This window comes from Amborella trichopoda, chromosome 5, assembly GCF_054954075.1.
Source record: "Amborella trichopoda isolate Santa Cruz 75 chromosome 5, AtrichopodaSantaCruz75HAP2 v2.0, whole genome shotgun sequence".
Classification (NCBI taxonomy): domain Eukaryota; kingdom Viridiplantae; phylum Streptophyta; class Magnoliopsida; order Amborellales; family Amborellaceae; genus Amborella; species Amborella trichopoda.
This window is the reverse complement of record NC_142340.1, coordinates 29,720,801-29,732,953: the sequence shown is the minus strand read 5'-3', so window position 1 is coordinate 29,732,953 and position 12,153 is coordinate 29,720,801. Positions and strand designations below refer to the sequence as shown.

General features: G+C 39.0%; 1 protein-coding gene across 3 annotated transcripts; it reads right to left on the bottom strand.

Annotated features, from left to right (window-relative positions):
* Positions 1-8,443: 8,443 nt before the first annotated feature.
* LOC18431724 (inactive rhomboid protein) lies at positions 8,444-11,933 on the bottom strand. Of its 3 annotated transcripts, none has more exons than XM_020665676.2 (6): positions 11,176-11,933; positions 10,047-10,253; positions 9,742-9,876; positions 9,433-9,528; positions 9,263-9,349; positions 8,444-9,194 (listed from the first exon to the last, which is right to left on the bottom strand). In XM_020665676.2, exons 1-6 carry the CDS (start codon positions 11,554-11,556, stop codon positions 8,775-8,777), a joined length of 1,326 nt encoding a protein of 441 aa, XP_020521335.1. In that variant the 5' UTR covers positions 11,557-11,933; the 3' UTR covers positions 8,444-8,774. The 3 variants fall into 3 exon arrangements, with proteins under 3 accessions (XP_020521335.1, XP_011622427.1, XP_088723836.1); XM_011624125.3 differs by having other exon boundaries at positions 9,742-9,867; positions 11,176-11,931; XM_088867710.1 differs by lacking the exon at positions 11,176-11,933 and having other exon boundaries at positions 9,742-9,889; positions 10,047-10,135.
* Positions 11,934-12,153: the final 220 nt, after the last annotated feature.

The window sequence follows — 12,153 nt, the reverse complement described above, 5'->3', positions numbered from 1 at the left end:
ACTAACCAAATATTTATCTCTCCTCTCTCTTGAGTTTGGAAAGCTATGCACAAGCCAAAGCTTAAAAGGCAAAAGCTCAATATTGTTTTATTAGCTTTCAAAAACTAGGTTACAAATGAATATAATAACTTATATATGGCCTCCATAAAATATGGGTGGATGATCAAAACACATTGAAAATAGAATAAAATGAATTAAACTAATAATCTCACTTTTGTGCAAAATGACCATTTTTCCCTTAGCCACAATGTTGGAAATGACACAAGCATCTTTCTTGGAGGGGCTCATGTCATAGCCATGCCTCAAGGATTTTTTTTCACACTTTTCGATGACATTCTTGGCGATTGAAAACCAATAGAAATGTTTCTTATCTCGACACGATCAATTTGATACCCATTATTAAGCTTGCATCGAACTTTCGAGGTTGATCTCAAAAGTGCGGCCAAACCCATGAACTTGTGAACTCAAGCATTGGTGTAGTGTGATTTCCCATGTCTTTGATCCTTTGCTTGATTGCAAATTGAAGGGAAAGTCGTTTTGATCATTGTATAATGAAAACCCTTCAATTTGGTCACCATTTGAGTACTTGTCAAACTGGGGAGGTCGCTGGAAAGTGGGATTCCGATAATCAAAATATGTGTATTTTTTTAAACTTGAAATAGGGTATCTTTTGGACCTGAATATTGGGAAGGTTTACCTTAAATCGTAGCCCTTTGAGTTGTGGTTACAACAGATTCTTGAGGTCGTTCAATGTCGGGGCCTCGAGATATGGCCATTTGAGTGAATGGATGTTCTTCTTAAAAATTATGCATTTTAAGCATTTGTACCCAACTTCTCTTTAAGATTTCATTCGTTTCAGGCATTCTCATGGGTCGTGCCATGAATCAAAATGTGCATCTTGATGAGACACACAACATAATGAAATTTGAGCTTCATTGCCTCAAATGAAGAAGTTATGGCCTCCCAAAGAGTTATCGCTTTTAAAAAACACAGTTTCTATAAATGGAAACTTGTTCACCGAGGCTGCACAAGAATAAGGTAAAACCCACCTATTTTGGGTAAGTTGTGCCTAGAATGGTCCAAAAACGTCCAAATGAATTAAAATTTAATATTTGGAGGTTTTTGGGCTTTCTGAATCTAATGGTGGTGGTTTGGTACTCATTTGATATCTTGACAGTATAGCTCTTGTTATGAGGTACTAAGAACTAGCTTTGTTAACTAAATTTCAATCTAATCTACTTTATCTTTGTCAAATCAAGGCAAAACTTGGTGGCCATCCATAGGGAATCAAATGCTACCCTCACATGTGTTTCAAGGCTGAACCAACACCTTTGCAAATTTACCCAAAATTAGGCTTATTTGGTCATGGGTTTCTGTAGTCCACGGGGATTTTAGTACCTATAGTCCCATATTTTGACCGGCTTCTTCCTTATTCATATCAGACATACAAGTGTGGCAAAAATTCCCTACAACAGACATCCTCTTGTAGTCTTATTATGAGAAATAAAATCACAATCGCCCCCAGGGGGCTACATTTTCGTAAGGTACTTGTCTCTTGGACCCCGAACCATATGGTGCCCTGTGACTCCACTTCTTGTCCTGGACGCCCCCTTTCTTTTTCAAGCAAACAATATCTATATATAGAAGAAAAAAAAAGAGAAAAGAAAAGAAGAAAAAAAGACCATCGTGGAGATCCAGAGGACAACATGGGCAAAAATGTAAAAAAAAAAAAAAAAAAACAAGCAATAAGAAACAAAGGAACAACGAACGTGGTGAAAACCCAAAATGGGCACCATGGGTGAAATGGTTAAGAAATCAGGTTTGATGAAACTGTTAGGCATCGACCCAAATATATGTCCAAAATGGGTGATGACTTTAGAAGCACTGCCAATATGTCCGACAAGGGTAATAACATTAAAAGTACCCCCAATATGTCCAACATGGATGATAACTTTAAAAGCGCCCCCAATATGTCCAACATAGGTGATGACTTTAAAAGCAGCCTCAATTGGTCCTAAATGGTGAAGACCTTAAAAGCTCCTTAACTTGGTCCGATGTGGGTGATGACCTTAAAAGCTACCCCAATTCATCTGAGATAAGTGACAACTATAAAAGCTCCTCAACCAAGTCCAATAGGGGTGAAAACCTTAAAGACCCCCTAGATTCATCCTAATCTGTTGATGATATAAAACACTGCTTAATTTTGTCCACCAAGGATGACGACGTTAAAAAAGCCCTGATCACATCCAATGAAACTGAAGACGCTAAAAAACTCTTTATGTCCCACATGGGTGGGTGATGACTTAAAAAGTCTCCCCAAACTGTCCAAATCTACTGATGATTTTAAAAGTTGTTCGATACCGATAAAGGTGATGACATTACAAGCATCCTTATTTGGTCTAAAAAGGGTGATCACTTTAACTGATCTAATACAGGTGAAGACCTTAAAAGCAACCCCTCAGTGTTGCATTTTGAGATGCAATAAAGGCAGGAAAAATTCAAACCTCTCTCTCAATTATCCCTAGTAGAGTGAACCAGTGGAGCCCTTGATGGTTAATCCAAGTACCCTTCTCCCACCCCTTGTTGCAGCTCTTGTATCTGTTGCCATTAGTCAAGTGTCTCTTTTATTTAATGGTGCCCTAATAATCTTCCCCGAAATAGTATTAATCATCCTGAAGAGGCCAAACGAGCCAGATCGGGCAGCCCATAATCAAAGCTCCCCAAAAACTTGTCTCATATGACATAGTAGGTTGTGTAATACCCCATATCTGTATTTATGTGGTTACTCACCCCTAGGTGTGTTTCAAAAAGTTGGTAATCAAGGGCATACCTATGTTTTATCCCTAGTGGAGCATGTTGAAGGAAGCACCACCTACATACTTCAGCATCATGCGTCATCATTAAGACCCCATGTACTTCCAGTAGATCGCATACTTCAGCATCATGCGTCATCATTAAGAAATTTGCCCCCCACCCCTCCCTTATTTCTCTTTTCTTTTCACTCTCTCTACCCCATCTCCGTTACCAGTGCCTCTTCCCTCCTCTCTCTCTCCATGGCCCTTCCCCCTCTCTTCTCTCTCTCACTCTCTAAGCCATCAGCACACCACTTCCCTCTACTCTCTCGTTCTCCATATGCCACCAGCTAAACCGCCAGCCAAACTCTCTTATTTCCTCTCACCCTCAAGCTCTCTCACTCAATCTCAACTCTCTCAATCTCAAATACTATTACCTCTCACAAACTATCAAACCCATCCTAGTCTACTCCTTCAAACCCGCTCTCAAACAATCTCCGTTAAACTCAATCTCAAACTCAAACACACTCACTACCCTCTCAAACCCATTATCAAAGACTAAACTCAAACAATCTCACTACCCTCTCAAACCATTCTCAAAGACTAAACTCAAACCAGATCTCGACAGAGGAGGGAAAGCCCCACGAAGGCATCCGATTGTCGACTAAATTTAAATCCAACATCAGCAAAGTGGGAGGGAAAGCCCCATGAAGACACCCGACTATTGATCCAAAACCAAATTCGAACAAAATTTCAGCAGACCTAGTCACAAGCCTATGAAGGGCCCCCGAACATCAACCAAATCAAAAGCATGGCAGATCGAGTAACAAGGCCTCGAAGGGTCCCCGAGCGTATACCAAACCTAAATTTTGGCAGAGTGGGTTACATGCCCTTAAACGGCCCTGACTATCAACCCAATTCAAATTATGACAAAGTGGGTCACGCACCCTCGAAAAGGCCCCCGACGGTTAATCATGCCTCAACAAAGCAGGAAACACGCACTAAGAAGGCCCACCATTGTCAAATATGGGCTCCGATAGAGTAGGTCAAATGCGCCAAGGAGGCCCCTAACTTTCGTCCTGATTTGAATTCATGCAGAGCAGGTCACATGCCCTAAGAAGGCCCCAACTTCCAATCAAACTGGAATTATAACATATCGGGTCACATGCACCAAGAAGGCCCCCAACTGTCAATCAAAGTTGATTTCTAACAAAATGGATTTCATGCCCCAATAAGGGTCACATGCACCAAGAAGGCCCCCAACTGTCAATCAAACTCGATTTCTAACAAAATGGATTTCATGCCCCAATAAGGCCCTCGATTGTTGGACAAATAAATCCTCAGTGACGCCTTGATAGGCTAGACGTGATCTCCCCTCATCTAAAGGTCTTGTTGAAGCTGGAAGCCGGAAATAAAATTTAAAAAAAAACCAAGGCCCTTGCCATGATTCGAAAGATAGCATGGGCAATTTTGTTCTAAATGTTACTCTTCTCGCTCCTCTTGGAAGCACAACATTCTGGGAGGGTAAGTTGTTTGTACACATTTTTTACCACCCGCCCGCCATACGAATAATAGAGGAAATGATTGCAATTGTAGCTCTTAGAAGCTAAATATGACTAAAAAGCCATGGAAGCACGTGTAAAATAAAGCCCATATTTTGAATACCCCCTGTATAACATCATCTCGGCCCCATAAAGAGCACAATAGGGGCCCCCTAAAACCTCAAGCATATTTCCCAAATTTCAGCTCAATTGTGTGACAACTAGAAAACAAGAAGAAAGTAAGGTCAAGGAGCATTGTCTCCACATGTATACGGAGGAACAATACAATAAAGCTCTAAGAAATTAACCTCTGACGGCCTGCGAACCATCATAGATGATATCCGAAGGTCGAAACAACCCCAACTCCCAAATTTCAGGCCAAACGGACCTTTTTAAGCCCTACTTTTCAAAATTGGTTGTTTCCATACTCTTTAGGATTTAACATCTCAAACCAATTTCCAAAAATGGTAAAATCCTACAATACTAAACAATGTGCAAATTTTGTATCCTTGGATCTCTTGATCTACAAGGCGGATCGAGCTAAAATTTGGATATGTCATGCTCCTCGATGAGGATGATCTTTTACTACAGGGCTCATATATGATCTTCGGCAGGATCGAAAGATATTTTAGAGAGAAATCCCCAAATTTTCAAGCTTATGCAAAAATCAGTGTATATGACCTCTTTGAGTTCCAACGATCATAATTGATGCCGACCATCAGATTGAGCTCAAACTTTGTGTATTTCGATCATGACTTGATTATTTTCGAGTTGACATAATAAACATCATAATTGGGGTCGATGCCCATTTGCAGCTCAAAATTAGGCACAATTTTCAATGTAACGGAATTGACTTTTCAACAATTGTCAGAATCATAACTGGGTTGTTCGGATGTCTCCTCGCATGATTCTTGATGCAAAACAATCGTGTTGGGCTCCCCTTCGATTTACCGATAAAAGATCCACAATAAACTCTACATTTTTGAGTAATTGATCGAAAGTTTATCAAAGAACACAAGTAAAGTTTACATGGAAATCATAAAACTCAAGACCATCAAGTAAACATGGTTCTTTGCAAATTATATATCAAAACGATCATAGCGAGACGATCTATATTTTTCTAGTGATAGATTATATGTTCCAGTGCTGTAAGAGCAAAAACCAAGGCCCCATGTCATGTGGGTGGGAAGAGGCCGTTTGTGAGGTACCTATTTGTCAATTTTGAATTTTGTGCATGGCTTTTTTGGTTAATTTTTATTTTACACGAATTTTGGTTGCATTTTTTATATTTTCTTTTTTACTCATTTCTTTTGAATTTTGAGCATCCACCCTTATTCAAAGGGGCAGCTCTATATAAACCTTACTATTTGTGTAACCAATTTCTTTTTGCCTTACATTTAATTCTATCACCTTGAAAGGACAGAAAAAGTTTACAAAAAAGAATTCTTACCCCTAGATTTGACCTTAGGTTAGATTCCTTAATTTATTTAACCTAACCTCAATCCACTTTGGTTAAGTCCCTGCACTTAACCAAGGGCTACCTCAACCCTAACCAAACTACATTCCCTTAACTTAACCATACATCCCATGCCCCTTTCTACTCCGCACTCTACATCCTAACCTACACAATACCTTATACCTAACTATACACCGTATCCTAATTCATATCTACTATACTCCCTAGACCACCCCATACCATACTTCTTATCTAATACCCACCATACTCCATATACCACAGTTTATCTTACCCCCTACCTTGCACCATACTATACTCCCTACAGTCGCCCAACCCACGTAGCCTATGCTAGCCTTTAAGGCGGCTCTTCCAAAACGGCGCTTAGATAGGCTTAGACCTTGTAGACCCCGATCACATATTCCTCCCGGGGTTTTTGTTTAATTGCCGAGCAACTTTTCTTGTCGTCTATACCCTCATGGGACGGAATTCTATCAGATTCCGGTCAACCCTCTCCATAGCCGCTCACCCTAGCCTACTTGAACCATCTAACCCAAGTCGAACTAACCTAAACCAAACTCGATATGAACCAAGCTAATCCAAACCAAACCATACGAGCACATAGGACTCATAGGAAATCGTAAGCGCATGACTCCGAGACATGGACACAGTGAGAGGTGTGAGGGAGTCGGACCAAATCACGTCCACTGATGAAAGTTGGTGGGATTTCCATTACAATTCTACACTGGGATATAAGACCGCCAATGACCGGAACGCATCTGAATCCAACCCTACTTTTGAGGTAAGCCTTACTTCGTAATTTAATTGGTTGGTTAGCCATCGCACCACATTGCACGCCTCACACACCGACACATTGCACAAGCACCGGGGTCACACATGTGCGGGAAGCATGGTAGATGACTATGTGGGCCAGCCGACCATAGGATCCTCGAAGTGTGATACAAATCGAAATCAAGAGAAGGAACAAAATGTAGTCTTCTTTATATTTATTTGGTAGTCAAATTCAGGGAAATGGATGAAAGTTTTTATTATTGTTGTTTACGTTGGGTTTACCAGCTTAGGGGAACTAGAATGGTATACTTTTATTTGATAGTGTTGCTAGGTAGTAATACAGCCAATCCAACTTAGGAACGATTTGAATGCTTTAGAATTGACTTCTTTGAATAGTATGTTCAATAATTTGACGGTAGCATAAGGTTGGGCCTTCTCTTTTTCTTCTTCTTTCTTTGGTTATTTGGTTTTCCTAAATTAGTTAAGGATAAAATGAGAGGCCTAAAGTTTAGGATCTAGGGAAAAGCAAGTGAATCTGAACAGAGTCCTAGATTAGTAGGTTTGTGGAAGGTGTGTGAAATAGATTCTTGGATTAAAGGGAACGGTGCATGAGGTAGAGATAGATAAGATATTTGGAATTTTTCAAAAAATTTCTTAAAGTAACTTTGTATAAATAGGGATCTAGGCGTTCCATGAGACCTTGGTATTTCTTTGTGAAGAATATACTTATGCAAGAAGAAAATAGCTTCTTTTTTTGTTTGATTTACAACCACTTGTTCTTCTCTACTTTTGTTGCTGATTTGCTTGATTTACAACTACTCACTCTTCTCTACTTTCGTTTTGTTGCTTATTTGCTTGTTCGATGATCGAAAAAGATTATGAATTTAGTTTCCCGCTTTTCCTTTCGCATCAAAGTGAAATTTTAAATGTTTGTTCCATACTGTTGGGACATCACACACCTTATCCTTTTGACAACTACAGGATCATTAACGCTATTGCACTTCATCATTTAAAACACCCCTTCCCAAACAGCATCTTAACCAAACATGGTAGAAACGCTTTGGAGGGATTTCAGCTTTTAGCCTGCATATGGCGAGAAAGCACTTGCAAGACCTGGATTTTTGTTTCTAGAATTTAGCACAGGCGAAAGCTTATACTTGATTTGGAAGAAGCCTGCATTGACTATGAGAGAGAGAGAGAGAGAGAGAGAGAGAGAGAGAGAGATCTACTTAAGACATTGACTTCCAAAGAAGTTCCAACATCCAAAGAAGTTCATAAGTGAAGGTTTGATGTTGGTCTCAATTTCTGAGATTGTTTAAAAGCACAATGACTCATAATCAATCAACCATCTCGATAGAAAATTAATAAAGGAATGATCTAAAACATCTATTAAAAATGAACATCAAGAATATATGAACATGCACTGAAAACAGATATCTTATGACATGAAGGAAATTATTAAAAGATAACTAAGAAGAAGTCAACTAAATAATTTCCAACATTCTACATCGAGAAGTGCACCTCCTGAACCTTAGAGGCAGAGCAAACAAATATTTTTGGCATTTGGCTTCAAGCATAATTCATAACAATATGGCCTACCACACTAAAGAGAGCCATGTTATGATGGGCGTGAATATGTAAAGTAATAAACTTGGTCTCTTAGAATAGGTATGTATTGAAGTTTTATACCATATCTTGAAGCAATTATCAGTCAGCATAACTTAAGCTAGGACAGCATAACATCCGAAAGTGACAATATGATTTATGGACAGATTGAGAGAAGAATGTGCATCAGTGGGGCTGATGCATCAAGAAAGAGCCCTTGTTAGTACTGATCCATTCATGGGTATGATCATAGTCCATGCTTGAGAGAAAAGCACCTGAAGGAATCTATGAATATCTTCCCTCCCATATATTTCACAAATTTGACTAATCATGTATAAATTTGACTACAAACAACTTATCTGCTCCTTATACTCCTACTCTGCAACTCAAGAAATAAATACCACTATTCCATGGCGCATGGATCTACTACACAAATAGCTAATAACTTTCTTAAGGGGGAGTGCTCTGCAACTCAAGAAATAAATACCACTATTCCATGGCACATGGATCTACTACATGAATAGCTAATTACTTTTTTAGAGGCTCCCCCATTTTCCAGAATAAGAGTCTAAATCAGTTAATTCAAGAACTCTAGACCCATCTCCTTTTAGGAGTCCGGGCCCTTGGGCCACGGTAGCTCTTCACTGGGGTTCCGCTTCTCATAGCCTTTGCTGCTTCCATAGTTCTTCTCACAACATTTTCCCTCTCTAAATTCAAGTCTATTGATTTCTGTAACTCTCTGGTTTCAGAAGGGAACTTGGCAATTGGGTCATGCAGACTGTTTGGTTTACTCAAAGGTGGTACTGTTCTTCTCAAAACGGGTATTTCATGAGGAGGCGAAGGTACCTCAATGTCTAAATCTTCATGGCAATTAGTTACAGGGGCATCTGAATCAGAAGAAGAGGGGCTGGTGCTATCCATGTCATAAAGAATATTGGGAACCATGGCTGAAAGCCGGACACTCTCTGAGCGAGCAAAAGAAGGTCTTCTGAGCCTCATTAGTTGAAGAACCTGTCGATGGATATGAGACTTAGCCCCGAAAAGAATAAGCTCATCAAAAATGAGAATGTGAAACTCACCTTCTGTTCTAGGACAACTAAATCTTTCTTTAGTGTTGTGATTGTTGTGTTTTTCCTTTTGATAATGTCTTCTAAATCTGCTATCCTCTGTTTTTGGGATAACCATAAGAGAGCATTAGGATGCATATACTTGAATTCAGAAGGGGAGAGAGAGAGAGAGAGAGAGAGACCTTGCTAGCACGTGCAACCTCCACCATAGTGGCATCCTTCTTTAGGCATTCCGTTCGGAGGGCCAAAATCTCTTGTTCCATTGTGAAGATATTAGGCTGCAACCAATACAGGAAAGATGAGTGTGCCCACTAATAAAAAGGTTCGAGGATCCCCGAGCCGGAAAACAAAGAAAAATAAAATAAATAAAAGGAAAGAAGGACAAAAAATTGTATAAATCAAAAGGCTCTCTTGAGGCATGAAATTTTGAGGATAGAGATTTGAATCATCCAGTCTCATTAGATTGAGCACTGATCAGAACATTGACTTACCTGGTTTTCACATCCTGAAGTAACACTGGAACACCAATCTGATAAATCAGACATTCGCCGCTCCTCTGGTTCAGAAACATTTAATAAAGGCATCTTCAGAGACTCTTCTTTCTCAAGACCCTCAGCCTGAAATTGCTGAAGAGAGAGTCTGTGAGAGTAGAAAATGAGATGATGAGAGAAAGAGAGAGAGAGAGAGAGAGGGAGGGTGGGAGAGTCCATGAGAACAGAGAAGGAATGATAAGAGAATAATTGAGGGATGTCCATTTATTAGGATTTATGGAAAAAAAAGAAAATTATGCTACTACCTTGAGGAAATAAATCATTGGATCAGGATTACGAGGGAAACTAGATTTTGATCCGTTCTCAGAGATAGAGCTGCTTCGACGCCTGCAACTACAGCATTCTATGTCTATCATGGGGGGTTCGGCAAAGTTTTCAGGCTGATCTTGCATGAAACCCATCCTTCCACATAGCTCATCAAGCTTCTGTTGCATATTGTGCAGCACCTCATCCTACGGAAACCAGAAACTTTCATGATTGATAAAAGGAAACCTCATACTGCAGAAACCAGAAAATGTTTTTGATTGATAAAAGGATATTTGTGCTATCTCCAAAGATGACATCTCCTTTATGGCTTGAAGATTAATTGAAAACCACTCAAGAATTGAGATGAATGCTAAAAGCACAACAGAATGGAACTTCTATAAAAAATAAAAGCACAACAGAATAGAACTGCTATAAAAAATAAAATACCAACTCTATATGACATTGCCAATAAAGAAAAGATTAAATTTAACTAGTACACTAAAACCCAACAGAAACGACATTAGCTGTTATATAAAACCAAAGAAAATCAAATGAATTTTTATTGTTATGTTAAAGCCCAATGAAAATCATTATGAACTTTACTATAGCAATAGACCCTAGGAAAAATCAACATGAAATTTTACTACTACATTAAACCCCAAAGAGAATAAAATGAAATGTCAAGTACCAATTAAAACCAAACTGAAAGTTTACTCACACATATTTTGGTATATAAATTTCCTATCACAATAAACACCATAAAAAAACAACATGAGTGACTGAAATTATTTTCAATGTATGCATTGAATAAATAATAATGTTCACCATGATACTAAGCTACCCAACAGAAATCAAAATGAAAATTTACCATCACCAATAAACCCTAAAGGAAACCATAATAAGTTATTTCAGCCATTTCGTAAAGTGTATTGACATTCACATCAATCCATAAGTATTTCTTCTTGAGACTTTTATTCCTTCATAACCCTAGATAGAAACCATAAACCAAGATTTCATTCCATTGGTACATTAAAGCGGCATGCATTCAAAACCATTTTAATCAATGAAATACATTCATCAAATAAGCCAAGAAATGGAAAAGGATAATAGCCCTAATCGATCGATTACCCGATCTTGAATCGACCTCTCGAGATGGGCAATGCGACGAAGTTGGTGGTTATTGTTGTTGCATTTAGCAGAAGCAGCTGCAACTACTGCAACAATGAGAACCCTTTGAATCGGAGTGAAAAGCTCCCAAGATACGGCTTCCTCAGAGCTCTTAACAAGACCCACTATATCAGAAGAGAGATCATTTGCAGGGCAACCAACAAGCCTCCCTTCGAGATTAATCCAAGCTAACGCTGCGCCATCATCCCTGTAGAGAGAGAAAGTTGGTTTCCCTCTCTGTGCCCTCAAACTCAGCCTCCTCTCCCTTGTTTTAGAGAGAGAAAGTGGGGCTAGAGAAACTACAGATGGTTGTTGAAAATGGGTGAATTCGTCTTCCTCCATTGCCTCAAGCTCTCCTTGTCTCGCCGTACATTATATGGAAAGGTTTTGAAATTCAAAAGAGGGGGAAATAGCAAATTGGAAAGATTGATGTTTTTCTCTCTCTCAAAGACAGCAAGGCTTTTGTGGACCATTCTGTTTGAATCTCAATGTCCATTTATTGTGGCCTATCCGTTAGGGTTAGGGTGAAAAGTTGGTGTATTTCCTGGTGGTTCAAAACTGCAGTTTTTTGTCTTGTTACCATTGAACATTGAACTTGCAGCAGATTACATTTTTAAGAGAAGTGGTAATTTATGATGAATTTGAATTGTGGGTACATATTGAATTGGATGGGTTTGTTATTACAAAATGGGATTTTTCTATCGTGGGTTTTAAACTTCGTGCGGTTTGTATAGAGGCACGGCTTTAAACAATCAAAGTAAAGCTCACCTTCAAAAAGCGTTGAGGTTTTAATACTAAAAATATATTTTTAAAACAGTTATAAAATTTAAAGCTTTAAAAACACTGCAGATCGAGCTCTATGTAAAATTTTTTCTTTGAACTTTCTTTCGATCAGGAGGGCTGCAAATGGGCTGGGCCCTAACCTAGCCCTAATTCCCA

What these genes read in the sequence shown, in the direction of transcription:
- LOC18431724 (XM_020665676.2), bottom strand. Translation starts at nt 11,556, where the DNA reads ATGGAGGAAGACGAATTCACCCATTTTCAACAACCATCTGTAGTTTCT. An exon ending in CTTCAGGATGTGAAAACCAG is followed by an intron (nt 9,529 to 9,741) that starts GTAAGTCAATGT and finishes TATTGGTTGCAG; the next exon opens with CCTAATATCTTCACAATGGA. An exon ending in AGGTTGCACGTGCTAGCAAG is followed by an intron (nt 9,350 to 9,432) that starts GTCTCTCTCTCT and finishes TCCCAAAAACAG; the next exon opens with AGGATAGCAGATTTAGAAGA.